Source organism: Paramormyrops kingsleyae, chromosome 13 (assembly GCF_048594095.1).
Source record: "Paramormyrops kingsleyae isolate MSU_618 chromosome 13, PKINGS_0.4, whole genome shotgun sequence".
NCBI lineage: Eukaryota > Metazoa > Chordata > Actinopteri > Osteoglossiformes > Mormyridae > Paramormyrops > Paramormyrops kingsleyae.
Window position 1 is genome coordinate 32882179 of NC_132809.1, and position 27683 is coordinate 32909861.

At 37.7% G+C, this 27683-nt stretch overlaps 2 protein-coding genes across 5 annotated transcripts in view; one reads left to right on the forward strand and one right to left on the reverse strand.

Annotated features, from left to right (window-relative positions):
• The window catches only part of LOC111849650 (zinc finger protein 536-like), a 181765-nt gene extending 163311 nt beyond the window's left edge, over positions 1 to 18454 (reverse strand). For all 4 annotated transcript variants that reach the window (XR_002839604.2, XR_002839603.2, XM_023822712.2 and 1 more), the window contains exons 1-3: positions 16182 to 18454; positions 15524 to 15559; positions 15077 to 15187 (exon numbers count right to left, since the gene is read on the reverse strand). The gene's annotated coding sequence lies outside the window, so the exon portion shown is untranslated. The remainder of the gene's footprint in view (positions 1 to 15076; positions 15188 to 15523; positions 15560 to 16181) is intronic.
• A 1388-nt stretch (positions 18455 to 19842) lies between these two features.
• On the forward strand, positions 19843 to 24677 carry LOC111849641 (uncharacterized protein F13E9.13, mitochondrial). Its single transcript, XM_023822700.2, has 6 exons — positions 19843 to 19990; positions 20084 to 20166; positions 20805 to 20985; positions 21216 to 21366; positions 21978 to 22105; positions 23920 to 24677. The coding sequence occupies exons 1-6, from the start codon at positions 19849 to 19851 to the stop codon at positions 24108 to 24110; spliced, it is 876 nt and encodes a 291-aa protein (XP_023678468.1). The 5' UTR covers positions 19843 to 19848; the 3' UTR covers positions 24111 to 24677.
• The last annotated feature ends 3006 nt before the right edge of the window (positions 24678 to 27683 follow it).

Here is a 27683-nt window from a genome sequence, read left to right on the forward strand (position 1 = left end):
TGCCACTGAAAACTCTACCTAACTGCATAGGCTTCAGACTTTTCCCTATCAATTTGTTTATTTTTTTTTCTCCATTTTTATTATTTTTTTTCTGCCTGGTTTTACACAGTATGTTATCATGTCTGTCTCTCCCGTCCACACAGACTTCCCTGCCTACTAGGAAGCAGGAAACAGAAAGAACCTGGGCTTCTCAGAAACCTGTAGCACTTCTGTCTTTGCTCAGTAGACTCTGCAGACTGTGCTCAGAGACATGTGGGAGAGTTAAGTGCTTATCTGCAAGAGCTCTCGCTCACTGATCCTCACTGCTGACGATCAAAAACTATGAAATGCCTGCCAGGTCCAAGACGCCAATTCTATATAATCCACCGTACCACTAGGGTCCGTCGGTTGTTGTCAGATCTTAACTGACTTAACATTTTTTTTTCTTTTACATAGAAGCTCTTCCCATCCAGTTCCCATTCAACAGAAGTTGGATGTTTGCATATAAATATACATAGATATTTAAAGTACATTAAACACATTTAATAAGGGGACTACATATAAAGGGCAGTTTAAAAAACAGTTTTTATTTTTGCATTAGTGTTTTATTGCAATCTGTTCCAAGTGGAAGAGAGCCTAAATTTGATGTCAGTTTTATCATAGATGCTATCATAGATGTCTTGCTGTTTGGGAGAGAGACGGACAGGATTGAGATACACCAGTACAACATGCTTGGTTCTTGCCCCCAATAACCTTTGATTATGCAAGAGAGAGGACTCTTGAGCTACAAATGAAATGAGAGGAAGAGGAAACGACTTTTAAAGAGGTTTATTCACATTAATATTTCCTCATTCCAGCTTTTAAATGGCACACTACAGTCAAACAGCATACGGACCCTGCGAAAAACAAGTAAAAGGCAAGGAGGTTTGTAATGTAGTTAAATGGCGGAATTATGGTGGACTGTTCATGGACTCTGGACATGAATAAAGGAAACGCAGAATCAAATTGGTGTTTAACATAATTAGAGTTCCCAATTCTTAAATAAAGCAGTTAATTTGGATGTAAGGAAACAAAGAAATGGTCACACAATAATATCAGTATTTTGCTGAATGATTAACCCCCACATTCATAATTGTTACGTGCTCACTCATATTCTCATTCATTATACTCAAAATTATATGTTATGTTGAAAACTTCAGTTATGTTTAACCACTTATTCTGGACACTTCTATCCTATCCCAGACAGTGTGCAGCACAAGGCTGAAGAACATGGGATGGGATGGCAGTCCATTGCTTAGTCTTTAGTAATATGAGGTATACAGTACTTTATAAAAGTTTTTTAAAAATTAAAATACTGAAGTGGAAGTCTATTTAAGCTTTCAATGTCATAAAACTTTGCTACAGAATAAGGTTTTATAAACCCACTTTTACAAGTGGAATATTCAATGTAATTTTTTGATTGTACTAAATTAAGTCAGGAATGGCTCTGTGCAACCATATTGTTGTCAGAGAGCAAAAATTCCCACAGAAATATATATATAGTTGCTCTATTGATATATTGTTATGTATTAAGCATATAATTTGTGATATATGATCTGTTCTAATACTGTGTGTTGTCTGCTACACTGACTACTGATGTTTACCAAAATCTCAGATAGTAATGACTAAATATTTACCAGCCTAAGGCAACTGTTAGTTTGCTGGTCAATCATATTAGAAGGAACATAATAATCAGAGGTGGAGATTTCAGGTCCAGAGAGTACAAATCCAGACCAAGATTGAGTATAAATACTCACAGTCACAGTGTACTCAACTGGTTGGATGAAAGAATCTTGGTCTGGTTTTGTACTCTCCGGACCTGAAATCTCCACCTCTGATAATAATAGTGAAAAAAATCTATTTAATAATTAAAGATTAAATCCCGTCATCAGTCAAGGTAATTTCCCATCCTGCACTTTCTATTATGCATTTTTTTTACAATATATCTCATTCATAACAGTGTAGTAAAAGACATCTGTACACTATAAGCACACACATATATAGACTGAGAAGCCATACCTAACAAGTATCATGCTGTTATATCCTTTGTTTAACTAAAATGCTAAAAGACACATTTAGCAGAAATGACATTAAATTTAGGCCCCAAACACAAGTGCCACATGCGGTCTCACATACATTAGGTGACTCTACATTTTTCTCTTCTACTTTTTCAATTCCTACCATATTCCCCACTCCATATAAGCCAAAAACTGATGACACCTACATTTAAGTTCTGCCAGAATAACTAAACTAGCTTGAATACAAACCAGTTGTCCATCACCTTCTGTCTGGTCTTATAAGAGCACCCACACAAACGCCTTCCATATGCTTTGAGCTGTGATCTTTAATGCTTACACTACTACACGAGTCTTTGATTTTTTAATTAAGTCTTTGAACTTGCAAATGTTAAGAGATTTACTTGTCCTTTGGCATATATGTGCCTTCTTTCCTGGGCTCCACATTATCTAAATGCACTTCAGGATGTTTTTTTTCCTTTTCTTAAGGCTGACTTTAGTTATTCTGGTCAGACCACACAGGTAAGTTTTCCCACTAATTACTAATTCAGACTGATCTTGTGCCAAAACCAACATCACTAAACTTTTAACTTTTTTCTGACATTTTCCAAAACAGTTGCCAAAATAATGGGAAGAGTTAACTGGGGAAAAATAAAATAAATAAATATATTTGGAAACTGTTTTCTTTTTCCATTTTTATTTTATTATGTTTCTTAGCTGACTATATGTTTCTATATTGAAATGATTCTTCTTATTATCATCATCATTATAAAAATACAATTTTGCAAAAATCAAATATTAAACAACCCAAAATGCTGTCATTTAAAAGCATTAGATTTCAAAAAGATTTTATCGCAAAAGGCTCCACTTACTGAAAATTATCATCTACCTTTAGAGGGGCACCAGGCCATTAGGGATTGACATTAAAACCAACCATTACCGTATCAGTGTGATACCAGTAATGTGGAGCTCAGTGTAATGAGTGTGAGATGACATTGAAGCCAGGGGGCAGATCAAGGTTGCCGTGCGTCCAAATCACTTGGCATGACTGTGACAGGCTACACACCACTTTGCAACCATTCACAGTTTTTTTTTTCTTCCCCTCAAATTATATTTAATTAATTTAATTATATTAATTATAAAGAAAGTCCATAGACTTGTTTTTTTAACACAAGTGAGAAAAAAAACACACAGTTTTCTGATTTTCCATCTGTGTAAATAATTTAGTTAAGTAAATTATTACAAAATGACTAGCTTCAAGGCTACAACAATATGACTGGCAGAGACGAAAAATAGCCTTTATGAAATGAACAGCTCATCCTGTCTTCCTTTGAGTAAAGGACGTTCCTCTGTTAATTTAGTATACACATGCTATCTTAGCTTCCTTTAACAAAGATATGGCAGATACAACACAAATATCTTAATTTGAGAACCTGGAGGCTACAGTTCTGTGTTAATTCCAATTGTAAGGAATAGACATCAATGAATCCTGCAAGAGATGGTATGAGACTTAGAGAATTAAAATGTAGAAGCAAATCAAAAGGGAAAGTAAAAAACAAACTACACAAATATGAGGCAATGAGGCAGATTTACTGTTCATATATCATTGGGAACGAGGTGGTGGTATAACGGAGAATTTACTGTCAGCACGTTTGCCTTCACAGACATGTTCTATCTTCTTTGTAAAAGCTCAAAAGAGTTTAGGATCATTGTAGAGCTAAAATGAATTTTAGAAAACAAAGCCAGGTGTTCAAATGAAGAGAGTTTTCACAAATCCCACATATATCTTTCGCTTGTGACTTCAGGGAAGGATTTCAGTTTTCTCTGATACTGAACTTAATAATCCTAGGGAAAATTAATATTAAGTCAAGGAAAAAGATGATCCAAAAAAAAATCAACTCTTTATGTTAAGTTATCTTAAATAATACACTTAAACCATTATGCATTTTATGATTATGATTTTTTTTTGTATCTGAATGTTGTTTGTCACTTATATTAGTGTTGTGGAACAACATGTATTTTAAATCTCCTTACTAGAAAAATGTAATTTTATTTTTTAATAAGTCACCTTATCTTCAGTGCTGTGCTTTGAAATTTCCCATCCTCCTCTGTCAATCTCCTTAAATTTATAATCAATCTTCCATTATCTCTAGATGGCTTGGTAGTGAAAGGTGCAAGGCTCTGTATTCTAACAAGAGGCTGTATATGTCTGTAATTGAATGATATAAACAATTGAACAGTGAATGAACATATTTCAGGGCAGCACAGTGGCTCAGTGGGTAGTACTATTATCTCACATCTCCAGAGCTGTGGCTCAAGTCTTGCCTCTGTTCTTCGAGTGTCGAGTTTGTATGCTCTCCCTGTTCTGTGTAGGTTTCCTTTGAGTACTCCTGCAGACTAAAACATGCAAGTAAGCTAACTGACATCTATAAATTTTCCACAGAGTGTACAATGCCTTGTGTGTGCTGTGATGTCAGCCTACTGACACGGTGTGCTGTGATGTCAGCCTACTGACACGGTGTGCTGTGATGTCAGCCTACTGACACGGTGTGCTGTGATGTCAGCCTACTGACACGGTGTGCTGTGATGTCAGCCTACTGACATGGTGAGCTGCTACCTTGCACCCTATGCTGACCAAAACAAGCTCCAGTTGTGACCCTGACCAGGGTTTGTGGTTAGGAGATGGATTCATGAACTTATTTCAACTGTAAAGCATGCAGTGCTGTAGTATGATAGTACAAAATATTCATTACTATGGAGCCCTGGAGGGGACATGAACAGTGACCAAAACGTGCGTACAACTTAATCCATTCGAGAGCTTGAAATAGCGAATTGAGTGCACGAAAAAAAAGTAAATCATGTGCACATATATTTTAGGGATTTTGTGACCTTGACTTAACGTAAATTTTGCACAAAATAAAATAATAATAATAATAATAATGTGTGGGCCCTCCAGGCCTCCATATATTAGTCATATTGACAATTCAAAGCTTATTTGTACACAGTTGAAAAAATTAAATGGTCAGGAAATCAAACCTGAAAATTCAACAGCATTAACAATGAATCCAAATGGTGTGATCTGTGTAAAGATACAGCAGGTATCATGGGATAGTGCCCCAATACATTTCAGCTGCAGATGGCTGAAGGAAAAGGTCAAGGCAAATTTTAGAGATAATTAGTACAATTTAAGATATTCACAGTCAGCTTTATGACATACAGACTCTCAAACTAATGAGAAGGACCTGGTAAATATTTGCGGATGGTTAGGGAATTGTAGCAAATTTCTGAATTGAAAGTGTTAGATGTTGGAGTAAAAGTGACCTAGAGACCCTGATAATGTTTCAAATTTGTATCCATGGATTGAATAATGTGTGGCGGGGGGGACATTTAAAAATCCACTGAAGACTAAGGAGCTGTTCTCCTGCCAGAGACTGATTCTGTGTAGTAAGACTGTATATCTGTATCTATATGTGAGAACTCAGGGATTAAGTAGTAAAGAGAATGATATGTGACTCCAGTTTGTATTTTCGGTAACACTTTACCTAAAGCACTCATGTATAATGCATTATAGATACCTTCAAAAGGCATAACACATTTTAGCCATGTTTAGTATGCATTATGAATGTTTTATGAAGCTCTCCTCTGTAATGCACTATATAGGCATGTTTATAATACTTTATGAATGCACTATAATGCATTATGAAAGTATTTATAGTGCATTATCTATGAGCTTTATAAAGCATTCTTAATGCATAATAAACATGGCTAGAATATGTTTATAAATAGTTATAGCCATGTTTATAATACATTACGAATGTATTATAATGCATTATGAGGGTATCTATAATGTATTATGATGACTGCTTTAAGTGTTACCATGAATCCTTTATCCCTCAGAATCCTTTGAAGCATTCATTTTGAAAAAGATTTTGATAACTGAATATGTATGCATTTAAAGAGCTGAATTTTGAACAATCCATTTCATAATACAAAACATTAGATTCCTAAATTAAAAGTATTATACATGGCACTCCATGTCTTTTCAATGCCATTTACCATGATTGTCCCTCAGAAATTAAGATAACTGAAATATTTAGTTTTCCGTAAAAGGGTTCAAAAACCTGTTGATGTTTATTTGAACTTATTTTAGTTGTTTCACTTGACTTTCACTTTTGCAGCAAACAAAATGTCTTAAGTAGGTTACTGTCTGTGCACATATTTCCATTAAACTGCTATTAATTGGGTCAGGAAAAACAAAAGTGCTTTGAGCAATCTGTCTCCGCTTCGCATTAGTTTGGTAACATATGGTGATGGAAGATTCAGGTTGGACTAGAAATAACTACATTTCTTCCATAGTCAGTTACATATTTTTGGGTAACTTTGCTTTGCAGCTATGCTGGATGCAACACTATGTGAGCAAATCATATACTTGCAATTGAATGCATACAGGAGGCAGACAGAGCTAAGAAGTATCTGAATAGCCAAGATGCCTGATCTAACCATTCTGAATGTGCTATGATTGTTGCCGCCGTAATGCTGGTTCCTACAGCTCAGCCGCCCTCCTGGGATTTTCACACGCTACAGTGTCTGGACTTCACAGAAAATGTTGTGATGAATTAAAAAAAAAAAATCCAGTCAATGGATGCCTGTGGGTGAAAACACCTTGATAGTGATAGAGGTCAGAGGAAAATAGGCTCATTTAAGACTCATCTAAGCTAACAGGAAGGCCACAAGTGAAAAAAATAACAGCTCGGTGCAACACTGGTGTGCAGAAAGGTTTCTCTGAACACACAACTGGTCTACACTTGAAGCAGTTCTGGAGGCAAAAGTTGGTCCTACACACTAGTATTTCAATATATATATATATTTCAATAAATCTCAAAAAAACAAGTCATAAGCTAGTCAAATAAACTAGATTGTTAAAGTAAATCATTCATGCATCTTCATTAAACTTAAAAAATTGTTTAGCTTTAAAAAATTTTATGCATTTTCCTGTACATACATACACATGCTGTAATACATGTCAAAAAGAGAACAATAAATCACATTCACTCTCTCTTCAGAAACATCTGCGTTCCAAAGCTGCTCAAGACATGTTGTTTTGCTTTGTAACTGTAGTAATTTGAGCACTAAAGCCTTTTAAAATGGATATATATTATATCACAGTCATTTGGCACACAAGTCTAATTAATCATCTCTAAAAGTGGGTCCAAATGTTCAAAGTAAAATAAATAGCACTGAGCACACTTCTTTGCTGGATGTAACTGAGGTCAGATTTGAAGAGAGTAATTTACTGTTCCACAAATGACTGAATAGTCCATAATAAAGAAGGGAACATGGCTGCCATTTAGTACCGCTTACAGAACAATAATATGTTAAAGTAATTGCTTAGTAATAACTGTTTGTTTTAAAATAGTTCATGTTTTGTGCATTTTCATGATCAACCCTTCACTAGATAGTGATATAAAAATAGCACTGACCTAATTGCACACACACTGAATGTCGGAAATACCTTAATGTTATGAGTGGTTCACAAAATCACAAACATATACATATATATGATGGCAAAATAAAAAAAAAACAGGCAGTCAATGGTGATTTAACATCTCTTGAACAGAATTAGCTATACATACGCACAAAAAAATGGATTTCAAAATGTCTTTGCTGTGTGGTTCAATCAAAATATTCTAGTCCTGGTAACAGAAACTGAATATGTATGAACATCTCAAATATGCTGAGTTTATTTTGAATATTTAATGAGATATAAAGTATAAGTCTATTTCAGCTAACTTAATAAAAATCACTCTTGTATGAATGTGCCACAAATGGAAACCGAATGTGGAGAAAACAGCAGCTCTGAGGCTCATCAATATTCCATGACAGAATGGCATAGCTATATTTCACCATCATGCACAGTCAAAATACCAACATGCAAATCTGCGATAGAATCTCCCCCCATGTGTGACCAATCACAACTCAGTCCTTCTCAATACAACAAATTAATAAGTATGACATTCTCATCTGAGCTGTGACCTCATTGAATATAATTTCAAATAGCTATGCGGGACATAATAGGGTTGGTATTAAAAAATATATGATTTAAATGACATAAATGCCCTTTTTATATAAAGGTGGGGGACAGTGCTTCATTTTAAAGAGATTAATGGACAAACCTGGTTACTACTGAAAGCTGGGTGAGGGTTAAGTCAGAAAACATTAACAAAAGGAAAATTACAGCATAAACAGTTCATAAAATCTCACACCCCCGATGACTCTCCAGATCATTAAATTTCTGCAACAATTAGACCTGTTCACATTGCGGGAGGCTGAAATTGTTGCCATGGCGAATCAGAGCCCTTAAGTCATATATCTTTTATTGCAGAAAGGTCATGTGTAAGCAGACTAATAACTTAAGGAGCTGTGTGACAGATTTCATCCAAGCATAATCACATGACAGTCCAAAGCCACAGTATGTCACCAGTTGGGGGTCAGAGAATCGGGTTAAGTTAATGGATTTTATATTCATCCTTCTCTAAATGATATAGGGATATCGGCAAACAAAATGCAATAAGTATTAATAATATTTTACACATTTTTGAGAATTGGTAGGATAATAAAACATTCTCAGATTTTAAAGCAAATTGAAAAGTTTAAATTGCATACCATGGTTAACTTATCTACATTCAAATGTCTCTCTGTACACAGAAGAGAAGCCCTTTGTACAGAGAATTATCTGCAGGCAATCAATTTTTTTCTCGGCTTCAAAATTACAAATATAAAACAAATCCAGTAATTGCACAGACACGGTTTGGGAATTATTTTAACGATAATTCCATGTTCATCTTAGATTGTAATGTGCCATAAATGAATCTCTAGACACCAAAAATTCTTGACTTGCAAATGACCTTGACACTATGACACTACTAAAACACATTGTTCTTTCTTATGTTTTGTTAAGATGTCTTTTTGGAGCAGATCTTTATAGGCCTCAGGTGCTTGATGACAATGGCTAGGCTTCCTGCACTGATGGGAGGAGCCTCCACTAGAGCCTCGGAGTCAGACATACGCGCTCATGCCCTTCATCTGCAGATGCCAAAACTATCTGCCAGACACAGACGAAATGCTGCCTCATAGGGCTGTGGAATGACTTGCATCTGCAGCGGAGAGCAGGTTTAATATCCGGCTGCTCAGCTGGAAGGTAGGTTTCCTCGCTCTCTGTAGGCTGACAGTTTCCAACATAAGGTATAGCTCTCCAAGGATGCTAAAATCTTTAACACCACATCTTCCCTGTACTCTTCCTGCTACCTACTGAAGTGGGTGCTAGAAATAACAAGGATATTTTGAGAAATCTGCATCTTTGGATGAGTAGAATGCCATGAGAAAAATGTACATTGTTTTTTTTTTTTTTAAATAATTGAATATAGACTAAAAAAAGTTGGTATGATACTTTTGGTGCATTGCAACTTTTTAGGCCCTGTATTTAATAGCGGAGATGGGGGCAATGGTGCGTGAATTAATAAAACGCACTTAAACTGTTTTCACCAATTCCCAACTTGGGAGCAATAGGAACCTTTGATAAGCAGCGTATCTAATTCCGACAGAAAAAAGGTTTCAGCACAGTATTATTAATGCTTTGGGTTTCCTTACCTCCTGCTGCTCTCACACAGCTGACTTCCATATCCTATCTTTGCTAGCCCATTGCCCCCATTTATTCTGGGACTGACTGGCTGAGGCACATATGTGAGCTTTTATATAGGTTCTAAGGTGTCTGCAGTATTAAACAGGTGAAAGCAAAATTCTGTGCAATAGTAACATGCAACAGATCACAGACAAAGTTCATTCGAAGGGCTTCTGACAACTGTCAAAAAAAGAGGCTCTTCATCATTTAGATCGTGTCTCGTTTTTCTTTGATGATTTCTGATGTCATCGTGATTGTCACTTCCTTAAGCCACTGGTACCTTTATAGTCACCTACGAATATGTCTCAGAAGCAAGGGAAAGAAAAAAATAACAGTGACCTCATTTGTCCGGTTCAGTAATTAAACGTATGATTAAATATCTTCATTACAAAGTCACATGGCGTACTATTGTGTCTTCTTAGTGACGTGTAGATGGTCATAAGTCCAATACTCAAAGACAGTAAATCATTCAGTCAAAAAAAAGCAAAAGAGTAGGATAAGTTTGGAAGGGTTTTGGATGTCATAGAAGGATAGGAACATATAAATTAAATATGACACAAAAGACACTTATCGCTCTATTGCGCCAGACTGATGATGTTAGATCTTGCCTCACTCATTTGCCCCAGACTTGTCAGTACTTTTCTTTGTCTTAGCAGAGCTTCCATATAAGCTTGTACCCGTATAAAACATTAATAATGGATAGTAACACTCAAAGGGGAATGAAGTATCTTATAAATTATTAATAGAATGTATATCCAAGGCGTTTCTTTTTTGGTTTGTACATTAATATTCCAAGAATCTTGCTGTTCAAAGAAAACAATATTTCACAATCTTAGCTTATCTTTCAGACAATATGGTGGCATTTGTTTAATTTTGCTTCCATAAAAAACAATGTTCATACATACCTACATTAACAGATAAATACATATATGCAGTGTATAAGGACGCTCGGGATAATGTCTGTATATCCATTTATCCACCTGAATTTGACCCATAAATGGATTTTAAGATATCTCCTCATTAAATTAACGTCTCAGTACTCAATAACCCAGACACCTTGCAGAATTCAGGTTTCAAAACAGCAATTTGACACCAGGTCATTAGGGAAACTGTTTCAAGAATACTCATTTTACATGAAACCCAACCTACCATGATTGATTCAGGGCTGTAAAAAGTATGTTTAGAGTTAATCATGAACAAAGCTCTCATAATTAGTATACACTGTGCACTCCACATCTACTGATAGTGACAAAATAAAATGAAGTGCTGATGAAAGAAGATGTTGGCTTTGAAACAACATCCAATTTACTGCCCTCTATCTATTTCAGCTCTATTTGTGATCAGCCAGTTAATATTGGTTTTATCCAGTTGTATGAGCAGACGAAGGGCAAATTTAGTGTCAATTTACAGCTATCTCTGAAGCATAAAGAATATGAGCGCTTCAAATTTTCAAAGCTATTTAGTTTTATTTTACCTTTCTATAAATTCTAAGATGTAGGAAGTGGATTGTTCAAAATCGCATTAGGAGGAAAAAAAACCTGTTCTTAAGATGAAAGGATGCAGCAGGATAAAAGCTAGTGAAAATAAGGTTAATTTTCTGCCTCATTTCCTGAAAGGATAAATGAGATGAGCACTCAGTGCAATTCAGATCAGTCTCAGCAGAGCCTCAAACAAGAGCTGGCCACCAGCCACCAGGACAGTGATGTTATTTAAAACTATCTAACGATATTCGCTCTCAGGACACGTACAGCATATGGCAGTATTACCACTGCTAATGTCATATCATTTATTTATTTAACAAAAGTATAAAAAAAAACACACAAAAAGATTTCAGATATGTGAACCTTTTCAGACAACATAAATTGAAATTTAGTAGGAAAATACAATTTATAGAGTATAACTGGTAACTGGATTAAAAAAGCTGTCCGTAAGGGCAACACGCAAGCTCAGTGAGTCACACAGTTACCTTATTTTATAGGATTTTGGGTTTGAATCCCACCACTGTTGAGATTGGATCTTCTCTCACTGTTGTGACTGGTGTCTGGTGTCTTTAAACTGCCAGTAGAGTATGACTGTGGATGTGACCTCTCACAGACTGGTACCCCAGCCTTGTTCTCTGTAATGCCTAGAATAGGTTTTAGTCTCTCTCCCTCACTCACCCTCCCAGGGGGCTAAGTCTTTGTGCCCGTGATCGGAAGATCACCGATCCAAGCCCCAGCTTCAGCAGAACACTCGCATGTCTGTGGGCCGTTGAGCAAGGCCCTTAACCCCCAGCTCCTGAGGTGCCGCATGTTGGCTGACCCTGCGCTGTGACCCTCCCCCAAAGTTATGGAAAGCAAAATGGGGTGGGCAAAGAGAAGAATTCCAATGTACTTGCACTCATACTTGCACAAATGGCAAATAAAGGATTAAGGTGGATGGAATTCTTTCTCTCAAAGAAGTAAAAAAAAAACTGAAGACTTTCTGGCACTATGGCTGGACCTAAATATAGCGAGCGCACACAATTGTAGTGGAGAAGTACTAACCTGGATTTACTGGATAAAAATGGTGCTACTTAAATGAAACTCTCTAAATGCATGTATCATTAGACCATCTGAGTGGAAAAGAATCATAAGAAAGCTTTACTGCTGTCCGACCATACATGGCCGGTCAATCCCATAGGCGACATAGGCTGTTGCCTAGGGCAGCAACTTCTGAGGGGGCGCCAGCCAGTTTCAATTTGTCGCAGATGGGGGGTGCTGGTGGTGATGCTTGCCTACAGCGCCACATTGGCTGAGACTGGTACTGCATCCATATACATATACAGGATGAATTGGAATGAAATGAGATTCCCCCATGACCACAATGCAACATACATACTAGACAGGCAATACATTAACAACAGCAAGTGCGGAAATGCAAGAAATTAGATTAATAAAAAACAGGACTGGACCATCATAGGTACTGCAATATAAAAATAATTATGTAGCAGTTTGTGAAAGTAGCCATAACTACTGTCATAAACTTGGTCTACATTTTTCTTCTCAACAGAGAATGAACCATTTTAGGGCAAATAGATAGAAGATATTTCCAGGGAATAGGGTCCAGCAATGCATGTGCTAGCGGCCAGGATTGGGTCTGCAGACAAGTGGCAGCATGTTCACAGAGCACTAAATTCAAAATACCCCACATGACAATGAGAAATATATGATTCTGTAAAGCACACTGTCAAGCAAGTGAAACCGTATACATTGCAGAGGGGCACCGCATCCCAGCCCCACCAAATTCACCATCATTATTGACTCTATAAATATAAATTATATTGTGCCTAACACACCAACACCCCACCTCATGTCTGTTTACAAAAAGCAGAATCCAGAATAAAACTATGCAACTTTTACATTCATAATTGCTCAATATGTGTATAAGTATCACAAGAGATTAAGCTAAGATCAGGTTTCTGATTAAACCAAGACACAAAGACGTGAGAATTCTATTGTAATGCTCCAAGCATTTAAAACCATCTAATGCACTCCCCCTTGTCCTTATCTCTCACTTCCCCATGAACAATAGGTCATGCCAGATCGAAACAGGCAGCTTCTCCCAGACAGACATTTCTGCCTGGATTTGGGATCAATACCAATCACTAATGTCTTAAGCTCTTTATTAATTATTCAACAAGACAACACAATGACATCATGCATTGCATCAACACCAAGTCATGTGCATGCACACATATGAATGCAATACTCACTACTCGTTTGATAGATAGATAGATAGATAGATAGATAGATAGATAGATAGATAGATAGATAGATAGATAGAGGGTATAGGGAAAACCCTGAAATACCTAATAATCTTAAAAAACACATTAAATATTACAATATGAATAGAGAACACAAGTACAGTATGCTCCTCTAAAATTATTTGGGAAATATTTAACAATAAAAGCATATGTTCTACAATAGAGGACAGCATGGTTCAGATTTAGATTATAAATGAAATGGGCAGTGGTAACAGGTGGTGTGAGTGAGAGTGAGATGGTTACCCTGGAAACACTACTTAATTAGATCCATTTAGGCAAGACACACCTGGGGTTTGTTGTTAAGACCAGTATAGGTGGATGGGTGTCGCCCATCCAAATAGAGCGAGGGAGCTGAGGAGGTACTGTAGAGCCAGACAATCTGCTAATGTGTGCTCTCCGATGTGGCAGAGGTGTTTATTGCATGTGGCCGCTGCCTCTTTATGGGCGTTTCTATGAGGATGGGGAGCTGCCGAAACGGTAAGCCAGAACTGCATGGGAACAGGCACGTTGTTGGGGTGGCGTGTCACAAAAACGCCACTCGCCAAGCGACAGGAAGCACTTCTACTCCGCAGACCCATGAAGGGGCAACCTTAGTGCTAGAAGCTATGACGTATACAAGCAGTGATTCCGCTCATTTCATTCCAGTAAGTCGTTACCTTTACTATACGGCTGCGATTAGAAAACCCCTGAGGTTAGAAAAGAGCACAGAGCATTACCTCAGTGAGATATTCCTTTAACTCACCAGTCAAACATCTGCCCGTGACATCTGCATGTCATTGTCGACTGCAAGGCAGAGGCGGATAAGGACCGGACATAGACACTGTCTACTCCAGAATTTTAATTTTAAATTTCACTAAAGCAAAAAAAAAAACTCCTAATTATTTGGAAGTGATTAGGCAAATGGCTGAAGTGTTTTTGCCAGCAAACGGATGTCAGGGCAGCTTAATTTCCTCAGCATTAGATACACTGAAAAGACACTGAGCATCTGTGGGCTGTATTGAATATCACTGCAAACCAATCGCACTTGTTTGTCTGGATTCAGACAACAGGTGGGACGATTAGGACTTATGACTATGAAGCCACAATAAATTAAAAATTGTGATTTGAAATGTACACACTCTACTCTGCATTCACTTACCAGGATTATTGAAATATTTTTAAACTCATGACCAATATCTAAAAGTATTAATTATCTAATTAATAAAAAAGTTTTAAAATAAAAGAAGCAAAAATACACAAATGTACAATTGTCTAAAAACATCTTGCTCTAATATCAAAATTATTTTAATCTACATGCAAATGTTAAGTGAAAATTGACATATATAATCACATAATTAAAATAAATGAATTGATAAAATTTATCGATGTGCCGGTATCATCACAATCAAGGGCCAAGAACTGCAATCTATCATTGACATCCTTAGAAAACTGTATGGTAGCCCTGTTTGAACACCCCCCCCCCCCCCACCCCCTTGTGCATGTTCACATGTCCCCCCAAGTTACACAGGATTCATTCCACAGTCCAAAATCGGCTGTAGTTTGAGAGTGGGCGCTTGTGTGTACCCTGGACTGGCAACTCACCCTGGGCGTAGCCGTGCCTTGTGCCCCTTCCTTACTCTTTGGGATAAATGGTTGGAAGATCGATGGATGGTTGGTGCTCCCAGAAGACATGTAAGAAAAAATAACGTGGGTCTAGCAGAAGACCCAAAGCCACAGAGAGGATGTATGAAAATAAAGTCTGAATAAAATCAGCTCCATTAACAAACACTCTACACTGATAAAAGCACATAGTACATGTAAAGGGAAAACTAACAGGAAACTGAATTTAATTTTTTTTTAAGACTTTCACATTAAATCAGGAAATATTAGTAGAGATGAAAATGTAAAGTGAATAGCATAAGGGCAGAACATATATACTTATTATCTAGCTATATATATACATATATACCTCTTCCTGATTGCTTTTACTTTAAATTCATTTAAAATGTAACATACGTGCATCTAAGTAATTTATACGTCATAATTTACCTTTTATGTGAAGCATGGATACGTTCGTCCAGGATTCTGTGCCAGAATTAAAATATATATATATTTAACCCAGGTACAAAATAATATAAATAAGCCAAATTATATACCCCTGTTGTCTTACATGAGCTGCTATACTATGGTCATAATGAGCCTCACAGTGGCATGTACTATTCTAAAACTAACCCAGAATAATTTACAGGAGGAACCACAAGAGGGCAGCATTTGAGCACATAGCAGAGGCTTAAATTAGTATAATGACAAAAACAACATATTGACACAACAATCTGAAAGGATTCAATCACATATACTGCTACAAATGTAAAATGATCATATAGATTATTAATCTACAATCTGTATTATTTTAAACACTCTTCAAGAAGTTGCCACATCAATGTTACCTATCTTTTGTGCACCCACTGCAACTACTGGACACCATCATGGTGAATTACGTAGCACCAATCCTACACTGAGATGGATTTAGCATATTTTAAAATTGATTCCTTTGTCAGCTAGTCTGTTTATTGCAAATTTTTTTTCTGGACTTTCGAGCGATATTTTTCAGGTCAGGGATATTGGGGAAATATATGTCTGTCCCGTCAAAACATTTTCAAAGTTTAAGTATAAAAAAGATAAGGTATGTATTACTGGATGTACTGACCTGCTCACTCGTCCTCTAGCCAAGGTGAGGTGTAGAAGGACACCCTGGTGACCACTGCTCCAACCTTCACCCTGTGCCTCTTCTGCACCAGCAGTCTCTCTCGATCACAGCAGGCCGTAACCGGAGCCATCTCTGACTGCTAGCCAGAATGACCGGCTGCTCTCTTTGGCCCCGCTGTGCTCCTCATCTCTGGCTAGCACCGGCTCAGGCCACATGGGTAGATCTCTTCCGCCTCATCTAGCAGGATGGCTACCTCATTATAAAACTACCGTAAAGTATTTGCACCGTGGAACGAAACAGAGTAACCTCCCCAGATCGGAGTGTGGAACACACATCAGTGCTATGCTTGGTCTAGGTCACAGTGTAATGGCTACCTCATATTCATCTCAGAAAATTTAAGCACTCATATTCTTGATTCACTTTTGTGGCATAAATCTATTATTGTCACAATGTTTGGGATAAGACCTATATGTGGTGAATTCCACAACTGGTGGAGGGCATACGCCCTGAACTGTTCTACCAAAACAAAGAAGTGCAATTATTTGAAGGCAATCACACAACGACTTTCAGATACACAGGGTGAGAGGTGCCAGGACGCCCATGGAGCGATGCACAGGCCCTGAGACAGGAATATTGCTTCTCTGCTGGATGCAGCTTGGAATGCAACTCCCCATATGAGACAACAGGGGGAGGAAAACCAAAAGAGGCTTTTCAAGGACAAACTTTAAGAACCACAAACTGGAGATTCCAGGATAAAGGGTCCCCTTTATAAATGTGGGTATACTCCTAACTTCCCTTTGCTGTCCCGGCACACTACAGTAAGTTACACTTTGCGCTCAGTTGATGAAAACTACGGTGGCCAGAAAAGATCATAAAAGGGGGTATCACAAACTTGTCTGCACTGGAACCATGCAGTAGTAAAAACTACTTATGCGATTAATCTAAACAGGTGTTAATATGTTTGAGATGGTATGTTAACTCAACAACGAAAAAAGAATGTCGAAAAGTAAATATCAAACTTTTTGCAAGACTGTTCTTTACAGTAACATTACTATGCAGTTCTGCTGCTGATATTGATTACTGTGTTTCTTAAACACAGAAATTTCATAGAACTTTTAAAAGTCTGGTTAAGGGTGATGTTACTGATGTGCATAAATCACTATAGATGGAACAAAAGTCAATTATTTAAGAAATATATACCTCAACAGATGTATTTTTGGTAATATGACCTCAGCCACACAATTTATGTTTGTTTGTTTCATAGTTACTTATGTTCTAAGTGAGATATAAGTGAGGCAGATAATACATAACAACCATGTTGTCATAGGTATACATGCTGCTAGGATGAGCTTCCAGTTCGGATGAGTGGCCAGTTACTAGTGCATGTAAGTAATGAAGCAAGAGCTAAGACATTTTAATAACTTAACATTGGAACTGCTGTTAAAATCACCACACCATGATGCTCTCTGGAACTCAGGAAGAGCCAAGGCAACAACACATTAGACCAAGTGATTTGCATGATTAATATTATCGTACATTTCACAAAGTAAAAATGGAGGGGGGGAAAGCGTAGCATTTTTTTCGGAGAAGTCAGACAAAAGATACTTTAGAAAGGATTCTGGGATGTTTCACAAATATGAATTTCATGGGTATCATATCATTCTTACATAAGGCTGACATCTGCAGTGAAGGCAACTCAAGAGGTACACTGACACCTAGTGGCCAACAGGCAGCACTTTCTTCATGGTAATTGGGGCTGTGTGTTGACTGACTGAAGGGAACATACAGTACATTATCAGACAGACTGCACATAAAATGTTCCATTCAGCTTACTTTAAAGATCAAATCATGGAGCCACATCTTCAGTGCTGCACCAGAACAATGGAAGAAAACTTTCAGAATATCATCTCACGATTATTCACCCGATGATGACCAATAAAATATACATAAAATATTCTTTTTATATCATATCTTCTTGCACTTTTTTCAATTGCCTATTTTAAGCCAACATGGGGGAAAGTAATTCAGAATTCAGGGATTCATTTGTATAGTGAATTTTTTTTAATCAAAATCTACATAGTATAATTGCTTCTTTTGGACACTGTGACCCTGATTACACAACTTGTGCTATTTCATTTGTGCTACATAAAAATAAAATAAAATAAACAAAAACTGGCAGTTCTGTGAAAGATAAAAAGTCAAATGTCTACTTTGAGAGGATACAAAGAGGCAGATATATCACTGTTCATTCTGTTCAGTGAACAAAAATTCTACAATTTATCAATATGAAAATTTCTAAAACATGTATATATATATATATATATATAACTTCAGTAAAATATAACTGAAAGCAGCAGCAACAAATAAATGTTCATGCAAATTATGAATTATTGTTTACTTAGTAAAACAATAAACTAAAGAAAGTTTCTATTTATTAATTAAATACTAATACAAATACTTTTTTATAAATGCACGTACATTGTTATACATGCCATACAAATAGGAAAGATTCTGCAGATAGAATAAAGGTCCTTGGCTCTTAGAGAACACGCACACTCTTATTTGTCAATAATGAAAACGTTCCTTTGTTTTTAGCCTGGGGCCAGTACGTGGTCTAGCTTTAATGACTTGAGGTCCGTAGTTCTGGGGGGTGTTCCACATAGCTGTGGCCTGTACTACGATCAGCCGGGGTTACTAGCTTATCGGGGTAACTTCTCGGATTTAAGATAGTCTGGGCAAAATGTAAGTGAACGAATATTGAGTCCATTTAAACTGTGGTACCTTATATCCGACAAGTTACCCCGATAAGCCAGTAACCCCGCTTCATAGTACAGGCCACGTACAGGATTCCTCAGTTTGCAGGGATAACTTAAGCTAGAAGTCAAGACTGTCCAATAGGAATGCTCTTTACCTCAACTCATATTGGACAATCATTACTTCTAGCTTAACCCAGCTAAAAGAGCCCCCAACCCGGTAAATTTTAATTAGTAGGTCCTTGGTTTAAGAAAGGTTGAAAATCCTACTACGTAACGTAACAAAATCCCATCATTACTTTTCAACCTAGCACCCACCGGGGGACGTTCAGCTAGAGTAACAGACATAACCCAGAAACAGATATAGAGCCCCCGTGTAATATTCAACTCTCATAGGATCCGTTCGTATTAATCTTCGTAAAAGATTATACTGGTCTAAAAACGTCTTATTTTTATTTATTTTGTTATTAATATTCATATCATTTCCGATACTTACTGTAATACGACGATGCAGTATAGGCTACTTGTATATAAATACAGTTTTCTGCATCACGTATTTCTTTAACTGACATATCTTATTCAAGTTACTCACTGAAGACTGGACAATTTGGGACTAGCAACAATTAACAACATAAAGAAAGCTTTAAACGAACGTACATAAACCAGGGTTGCCAACTTTGGTCACCTATACAGTACAGTAGGTGCACACACACACACGTACACACATTTACATGTATGTTACCTTTCTATTACCTTGTAAATACTGTAGATGTACGGTTTGCAAACTGCTCCAACACTTTTGATGTGCTAATTTTAGGTTTATAATGAAATAATATAGATTTGCCGTAAGATTTCTTGCATGAGAGTCTGGAGGAGCGAGTGTCACGCCAGATGCGTGAGATTTGGCAACCCTAATGAACTTTGATCAGTCATGTGATCCAAGGAAAAAAAACGAATCTTACCAACAGAAAATGGGGGAAAAAACTAAGTTTTTAAATTTGTTTGGTCGAATTAGATCTGTTGTGATTGGCATGATTCACGTTAAGTCCTTACCAGGTTAGGTTTACCTTAATGTTCAAGTGTTTAAAATAGCTTTTGTAAATAAACTACGCCTATTGTTTAATGTTGAAATAACAATTTTCCCCACAGGAAGTCCTTTTAACAAATCAAGTGTTCCTGCAATAGTTGAAGATGCATGTCGCGAAGCAGAGATCTACAGTTATGAAAGAATCGTAAGGATTACTATTTTGTTGTGTATATATCGTCATATTTGTCACTACAGGATCTGAGTCGAACGTGTATTTGAGTCGCGCATGCGCTGTTGATCTGAATCATCGCAACAACTTAAAACTATTTCAGTAATAAAGGACTTTAGATCGTCTGCCAAATATGCATCCTTTTCAGTTAAAAGTTTGAAGTTGAGGCCTAACTCATGTATTTGCATAAGTTTTCATAAAATGGCTGATTACCTTTAATTATCTGTATTGACACTGGCAAAGTCCCTCACGGGAAATGGACAATACGTTTTATTGTATTTGGTTGCTTTTTGTTAGTTTTCGGTTTTAGTTATTTTAGTGAGTTTTAGTTTGTAGTTGCTTTTGTATTTGACTCTCAACGCTGGCGCTTGCGCGACTCAAATCCACGGATTTTGACTCTGATCCTTCAACTGCAGCATTTATTAGTAAATTATACTTATATTGTATATGGTCTGCATATTGTAACTGTCTGCAGCCTGGTAAAATTCACCGCTTTTCTGCATACCTACTGCCGTATATTCACATTACTCGATCATCATGAATCCGCGGGTTATAGGACTGATCGGTTGTATTTCCCTGACACCCACGGAAGTATTTGAGCTGTTTTTGAACAGGACGGTCTCATCATTGAAAATATGCACGACCTTCCCTACACGCTGGCGGTGGGTCCGGAGGTGTGCGCTTCCATGACAGCAGTTTGCGCAGAAGTCAGACGGACTTGTCCGTCTCTTCCCCTGGGGATACAGATCCTTTCTGCAGCAAATCACCAAGCCTTGGCTGTAGCTCTGGCATCAGGTGCATAATCTGTCGGCTAAGCTAACATACAGCCAAGAATTTCAGAGAAGGTTGTGCGCATATGTTTACTTAATTTTTTTCCAGCTCTTCTCGTTTTAACGGGATATGAAAATGAAACAGACTGTCAAAGACCATAAAACTAAATATTTGGAAATAGTTTTACAAGTAAAGGACTGATGCGCACATTACAGTAGTGGCCGACAGCGTTAAATCTGTTCTTTTTCTAATAGGCCTTGATTTCATTCGTGCTGAAGGATATGTCTTTTCTCACATTGCTGACGAGGGTCTTATAAATGGATGTGCGGGCGAACTGCTAAGGTATCGCAAGCAAATAGGAGCTGAGCACATTCAGATCTTCACAGATATTAAAAAGAAACACAGGTAAGCTGTGCCAGCCTTGTGTAAATGGAACAACCATTCTGATCGTGCTTATTATTTGCAAATTACTTTTTACATCGTTATGTTCAGGAACTAAGGTCTTAGGGACATTAAACAATAATTGGGATACTGATTAACACAGGGGTCTCCAGCTCCGGTCCTGGAGAGCTAATGTCCAGTAGGTTTTCTATCCTACCTGGCTTCTGATGAGCCACACCTGTTCTCAAGTAACCAGGAACAGTTGCAGCTCATTAGAAGTCAGGTACTGTAGAATAGAAAATCTATTGAATAGTAGCTCACCAGGACCGGAATTGGAGACCCCTGGATTAAAGTGTATGAAGTATAACAGGGGTGTCAAACTCCAGTCCTGGGGGGGGGGGGGGGCGGAGCCCTGTGTAGCTTAGTTCTTTCCCTGTTCCACCACAAATGATTCAGCTCAAGAGCTGTGCGCTAATTAGCACAAGGAGTTGAATCAGGGAAACCAAAAACTGTGTAGGATTTCGGCCCCCCAGGACAGGTGTTTGACACCCCTGAAGTAGAAGTTTAAAGACAGACAGATGATGGAAGTGCACTTTTTAGAAGGATAAATCTTCTCCTCCACCTTTTCCCTCCAGCTCCCACGCTCTTACATCAGATGTGAACGTGGTGGAAACAGGAAGAGCAGCAGAGTTCTTCCTCTCAGATGGATTGATCCTGACAGGAACAGCCACGGGAATACAGGCCAATCCGGCTGATCTCCGAGGCAATTCCTGCTACTTACACATATTTATTAGTCCTTTTATTACAGACTGTATGCATCTTTTTCAGTTTCATTTTCCGATATTTTCCCATGATGGGACTGGTGGTAGACATTAAATAGAGAAATTTCCAAAGTAGTCCACTTTGAGGACTTAACACTGCATGGGTTTCATGTGGCATGACGTCACCGTTGCACTGTGAGGGGAAAAAATACCAATTTGTAACTTGAGTAAAATTACTAGTTACTGGGCTTGTACCCTCAAGGGTCTGCTAACTGTAGTCTAGCATAGGTAAATGCACCTTTTAGCCTAATTTAAGGTAGAGTGGACTCTGAGGAACATTTTCCTACCATTGGGGGTACATTCATGTTGTTTGTACCTTGGGGAACAAAATGTACCAGGGCTGTACCATTTTTGACAGTATGGTTCCTCAAGTTCCTCCAAATAAGTTTGCGCAGGATATTTTGCTGTACCAGTTTAGGTTAAGGACCTTATTTGAGAAATGTACAGCAATATAGCTTAAGGTTCAATTTCTATCCTTTAGATGAATTATCCCTAATTGGCGCTGTACCTGGCAAGGCCACAGTAGCTAGGTGTTGATTCAGAGGAAAATCATGAGATACCATTACAAAAGTCAGAGGGCAGTTATGCCATTATACCAGTCCTCAGCATGGTGACATTTCATTAGCCTGCATATCACCTGCAGTCTTAACTTTGCTTCATCGCTGCAAGTGAGGCATCGCTGAAGTTTCACCAAGAGGGTCTCCCTTTACCTTCATAGCCTGTAGAGTAATATCTAATCAGCCAATCATGTGTCAGCAGCACAATGTATAAAATTATGCAGATGCAGGTCAGAAGCTTCAATTAATATTCACATCAGACACCAGAATGGGGAAGAAAGGAGATTTAAGTGTTTTTGAAGATGGCCTGGTTGTTGGTGTCAGACGGGCTGTTATGAGGATTTCAGAAACTGCTGACCTACTGGGACTTTCAAGCATAACCATCTCTAGGGCTTACAGAGAACGGGCCGGCAAAGAAAAAAAACATCCAGTCAGTGGCAGTTCACTGATTAAACAGTCACCAGATCTCAATCCAGTAGAGTACCTGTGGGATGTAGTGGAACGGGAGATGTGCATCATGAATGTTCAGCCAACATATCCGCAGCAACTGCCTGATGCTATCATCTTAACATGGATCAAAATCATTGAGGATTTTTCAAGCACCTTGTGGAATCCAACCTGATACTAACATAGTGTATCTAATAAAGTGGCCAGTGAGTGTATATGACAGCTGAAGAGTTGTCAGTGGCCTATATTCTGAAATATATATTTATGTATATTTATTCTGAAATGTATGGTATATTTACTTAGGTCTTATATGTAGCTAAATGTTTTGTTTTCTATGCTCTATACAGAGTATACTTCTTTGACGGATGTAACTGGCATCTCAACAACCAAAGCTGGCCAAAGATTACTGTCCTGCCGTGCTTTGTTACATGCTAGATGACACCTATTACGTTTCTTTAAAATACCTTTCCAGTAGTCACAGGGAAGACATTGCACAGAAGAAGATGAGGCCAGGAATCCATGTTACCCTGCTGCCTGGAGTGGAGCAGTTTCTATCAGTGGTTCTTTTTTTCTCAGACTAATATACCCATAAGTCCATATGTAAATTGGCAGATTGATCTTTGCACTGTTTTACTGTATGTAATGTGCTTTGATATTTCTTTCATTACCTTGGAACAATTATTCTGATTGGTTATTATCTGGTATCATACTTTTCCGTCTTATCAGACGCACATTGTCTCACTTTCTTGCAGAGGTCTCGCAGGCGGTTAGAATCCCAGTCCTCATTGGCTCTGGAGTAACTCTATCCAATGTGGACCACTACCTGGATGCAAGTGCAATGATCATTGGCTCCTATTTCAAGAAAGGCGGTTATTGGGCCAATGATGTCGACCCAGAAAGAGTCAAGAATTTCATGGGGAAGATTCATGAACTCAGAGGATGAAAACAAGTAGTTTGAAAAGATCCAAAAAGGTCTCAGCTTCTATGAATAATATAGCTGAAATGTGTACGTTTTGTTCAGGTCTTCAAACACATTGTGTTTTGTTTTGGATTCAGTAAACTATTGAAAAAAAATGTGTCAAATGCAGATTTATGGATGAATCATTAGTTCCATATAAATGTCAGTATACAGTTATGTAAATGCAACCCTTTTTTTTAACTTCACTGACAAAATTTCACAAATATTACAATGGATCTTAATTATACAGTATTAATGGGATACAGAGAAGGCATTTTTAACTAATGTCGGCTGATATGTTAACCAATATGGCGTTCACCTCTGAGGCTAAAATTACTTTTTAATAAGAGATGCGATTCGAAGATGCGACATATACAATCATAATGTGTTAGAAACAGTGAATCGTTGAATAATCATCCAATTCAAATACATAATCTGTTTCAACAGTTTCGCTTCATTAGACTTGTTTCCTGCTATTGAGTCCTGTTGTGTAACACAATTGTACCACATGAAGCTCGATATTAAAAAAATAAAAGATAATCTGAATAGTAATTGTTGTTGAGCTGGAGCCCCCTTCAGAGATGCATACTGCGTCACACAAGAAAAAATAACTAGTTACATTGTAACATTGCATTTCTTTTATTTTCTTGGCTCACACTTCAAGGATCAGTTCAACTTCTGTATTTAACCAAGGGTACCAATACCAAGGGCTCCAGTGATTCCAACCAGCAAAGTCCATAACTGCTTAAAAACTATTACCTGAACCATTACCTCTGCTAATTAACCAACACATTATTAAATACATCTTTAGAATTTTTGTCCAGAAGAATATATTATACATTATTGCATAACATTGTATTTTAATTCACACAATATTAGAAACATTGAACTGCGAAGTTCAACTCAAAGTAGTCTTAAAAGTCAAAGGACTGACCAGACAGGACTGCAAAATACTACTTTTCCATGTAAACAAAAATTCCATGTAACAATAATTTAGTAAGAAAAAAAGAGTAATAATAATCGTATCCTCCAAAGAAACAGGAGGAGTAACAGTAACCATTGGACAAAAGATAGTTACTACAAATAAAAGGTTTCTATATCATTTTTCTGAAGAGGTTTATTTCTGCCGACGGCTAATCGAGAATAGGGTCACAGGAATTAGCCAAACTGTCCATAGAGGTGTACCTGTGTGACTGAATGGTGTGTGAATGTGTGCCCTGCGATGGGTTGGCGCCTCATCTTGGGTTGCTCCCTGTCATGCACCCGTAACTTCCAGGCTAGGCAATGGACCCCCCACATCTCTGAATAGGACAAGTGGGTACAGATAATGGATGGATGGGGTCACAGGGATGAGAATAAAAGCCAGAGGCTGTTGAGAAATATGTCATGCTTATTGACACTAGAGGGCACCATACTTTCATGATTATACTTCAAAAAGCATATTCCTGAGCAGGGAGAAAGCAATGTATATAACTTCAATTAAATTCGTAATGCTAAAATAAAATATAGCTGACTAACTGCTTTACATATAATTAACGTTATTTTAATGAATTATTTAAACATGAAAAAGTATGCTGACTACTGTCCAAATCATTAGTTTAATAACACTTTTAAGAAGTAAGATAGCGTGGAAAAAAAGCAACTTCTTAAGTGTTATGTTTTAAGGACATGGCTCATCAGCAGTTTCTTTTTATTTCATAATTATATTATTTGCAAAACATCACTTTGAAATTATAGAACTTAAGATAGTAAAATGACCCCTGAAATATGCCAGTCATGGGACTGGTGTTACTAAAGTAATACCATATATTACAGACAATTTCAGTTAAATGAGAGAGAAATGAGAAAACTACAAAAGATGGGCATTGTGAACATTCATATGATAAAAAAAAAAGTTATATCACAACAAAAAAGCAATATTTATAATAATATTTATAACAATGTCTTAATTTCTTTAGCCCTTCAACAAATGTTTGCAATTCTTTCTGGTCACATTATTGTCCCAATTAAAGTGTTGCAAGAATAGCTCCGTTGGTGGAAGATATCATGCAGCTTTGTTGCCACTTGGCCACAAACCAGAAGATAAAGGCTGCCTACACGTATTCTGCCATCGGAGCTCTGACAGCTGCTATTGGAGCCCTAATGGGTGGCCTGTTTTTCGGTCCCTTTGGGATAGCTACTGGTAAATTACTCTAAATATAATTCCAGTGAAGCAGTCCTAAACCATTCATTACTACATACACTCACTGAGCACCATAGTAATACTGGGTACTGCCTCCCTTTGCTCTGAAAACAGCCTCCGTTCTTTGTGGCATGGATTCCATAAGATGTTGGAAACAATCCTTTGCCATTCTGGTCCATGCTGACATGACTGCATCACACAATTTCTGCAGATTCGTCAGCTGCACATCCATGCTGCCAATCTCCTGTTCTGTCACATCTCAAAGGTGCTCTATTGGATTGAGATCCGGTGACTAGGAAGGCCACTGAAGAACACAATTCATTATCATGTTCATGAAAGCAGTTTGAGATTACTTTTACTTTGTGACATGATGCATTATCATGCTGGTGTAGCCATTAGAAGGTGGGTAAATTGTGGCCATGAAAGGATGCACAACAATGCTCAAATAGGCTGTGGCAATAAAGTAATGATCGATGACATTTTCTACACCATTACACCAGCAGCCTAGACTGTTGCCACAAGGCCGGTTGGGTCCATGGACTCATACTGTTGACATCAAATTCTGACTCTACCATCTCAGTGCCTCAGCAGAATTCGAGTCTCATCTGACCAGGCTATGTTTTTCCAGTCTTTAGCTGTCCAGTTTTGGTGGGCCTGCATCCTCTGCAGCCTCAGCTTTCTGTTTTTGTCTGATTGGAGTGGAACCCGACATGATCTTCTTCTGTTACAGCCCACCTGCCGCAAAGCTCAACGTGTTCTGAGATGCCTTTCTGTACAGAATGTTTCTCATAGTGACCATAGCCTTTCTGTCACTTTTAACCAGTCTGGTCATTCTTCTTTGACTTCTCTCATTGACAAGGTGTTTCCGTCCACAGAACAGGATGATTTTTTCTTGTTTTTATTTCACACCATTCTGAATAAACTTAAACATTGTTGTACATGAAAATGCCAGAAGATTTCAGTTACAGAAATACTCAAACCAGCCCATCTGGCACCAGCAATCAAGCAAAGGTCAAAATCACTGAGATCACTTTTTCCCCCATTGTGGTATTTGATGTGTAAAACTCCTGACCTGCATCTGCATGGTTTTAAAAATTGTGCTGCTGTCACATGATTGGCCGATTAGAATATTGCATAAATACGCAGGTGTACAGGTGTTCCTAATAAAGTGCTCCAGTGAGTGTTTATGGCAGTTGGCCTACTAGAGGGCAGCACATGCTCATGTTTTGAAAAGTACCTATTATATGCAGCTCTGAAAAAAATTGAGACCACTGTATTTATTTATTTTTTTAAATATGTATTTTTAAATCCTGGTTTAACCCTGATTCTCCTGACAGAAGGATACACCTTCTGCTTCCAGGCTTAAAGTTTCTAAG

What these genes read in the sequence shown, in the direction of transcription:
- LOC111849641 (XM_023822700.2), top strand. Translation starts at nt 19,849, where the DNA reads ATGAACTTTGATCAGTCATGTGATCCAAGGAAAAAAAACGAATCTTAC. An exon ending in TCTACAGTTATGAAAGAATC is followed by an intron (nt 20,167 to 20,804) that starts GTAAGGATTACT and finishes GTTTTTGAACAG; the next exon opens with GACGGTCTCATCATTGAAAA. An exon ending in GGCTGTAGCTCTGGCATCAG is followed by an intron (nt 20,986 to 21,215) that starts GTGCATAATCTG and finishes TTTTTCTAATAG; the next exon opens with GCCTTGATTTCATTCGTGCT.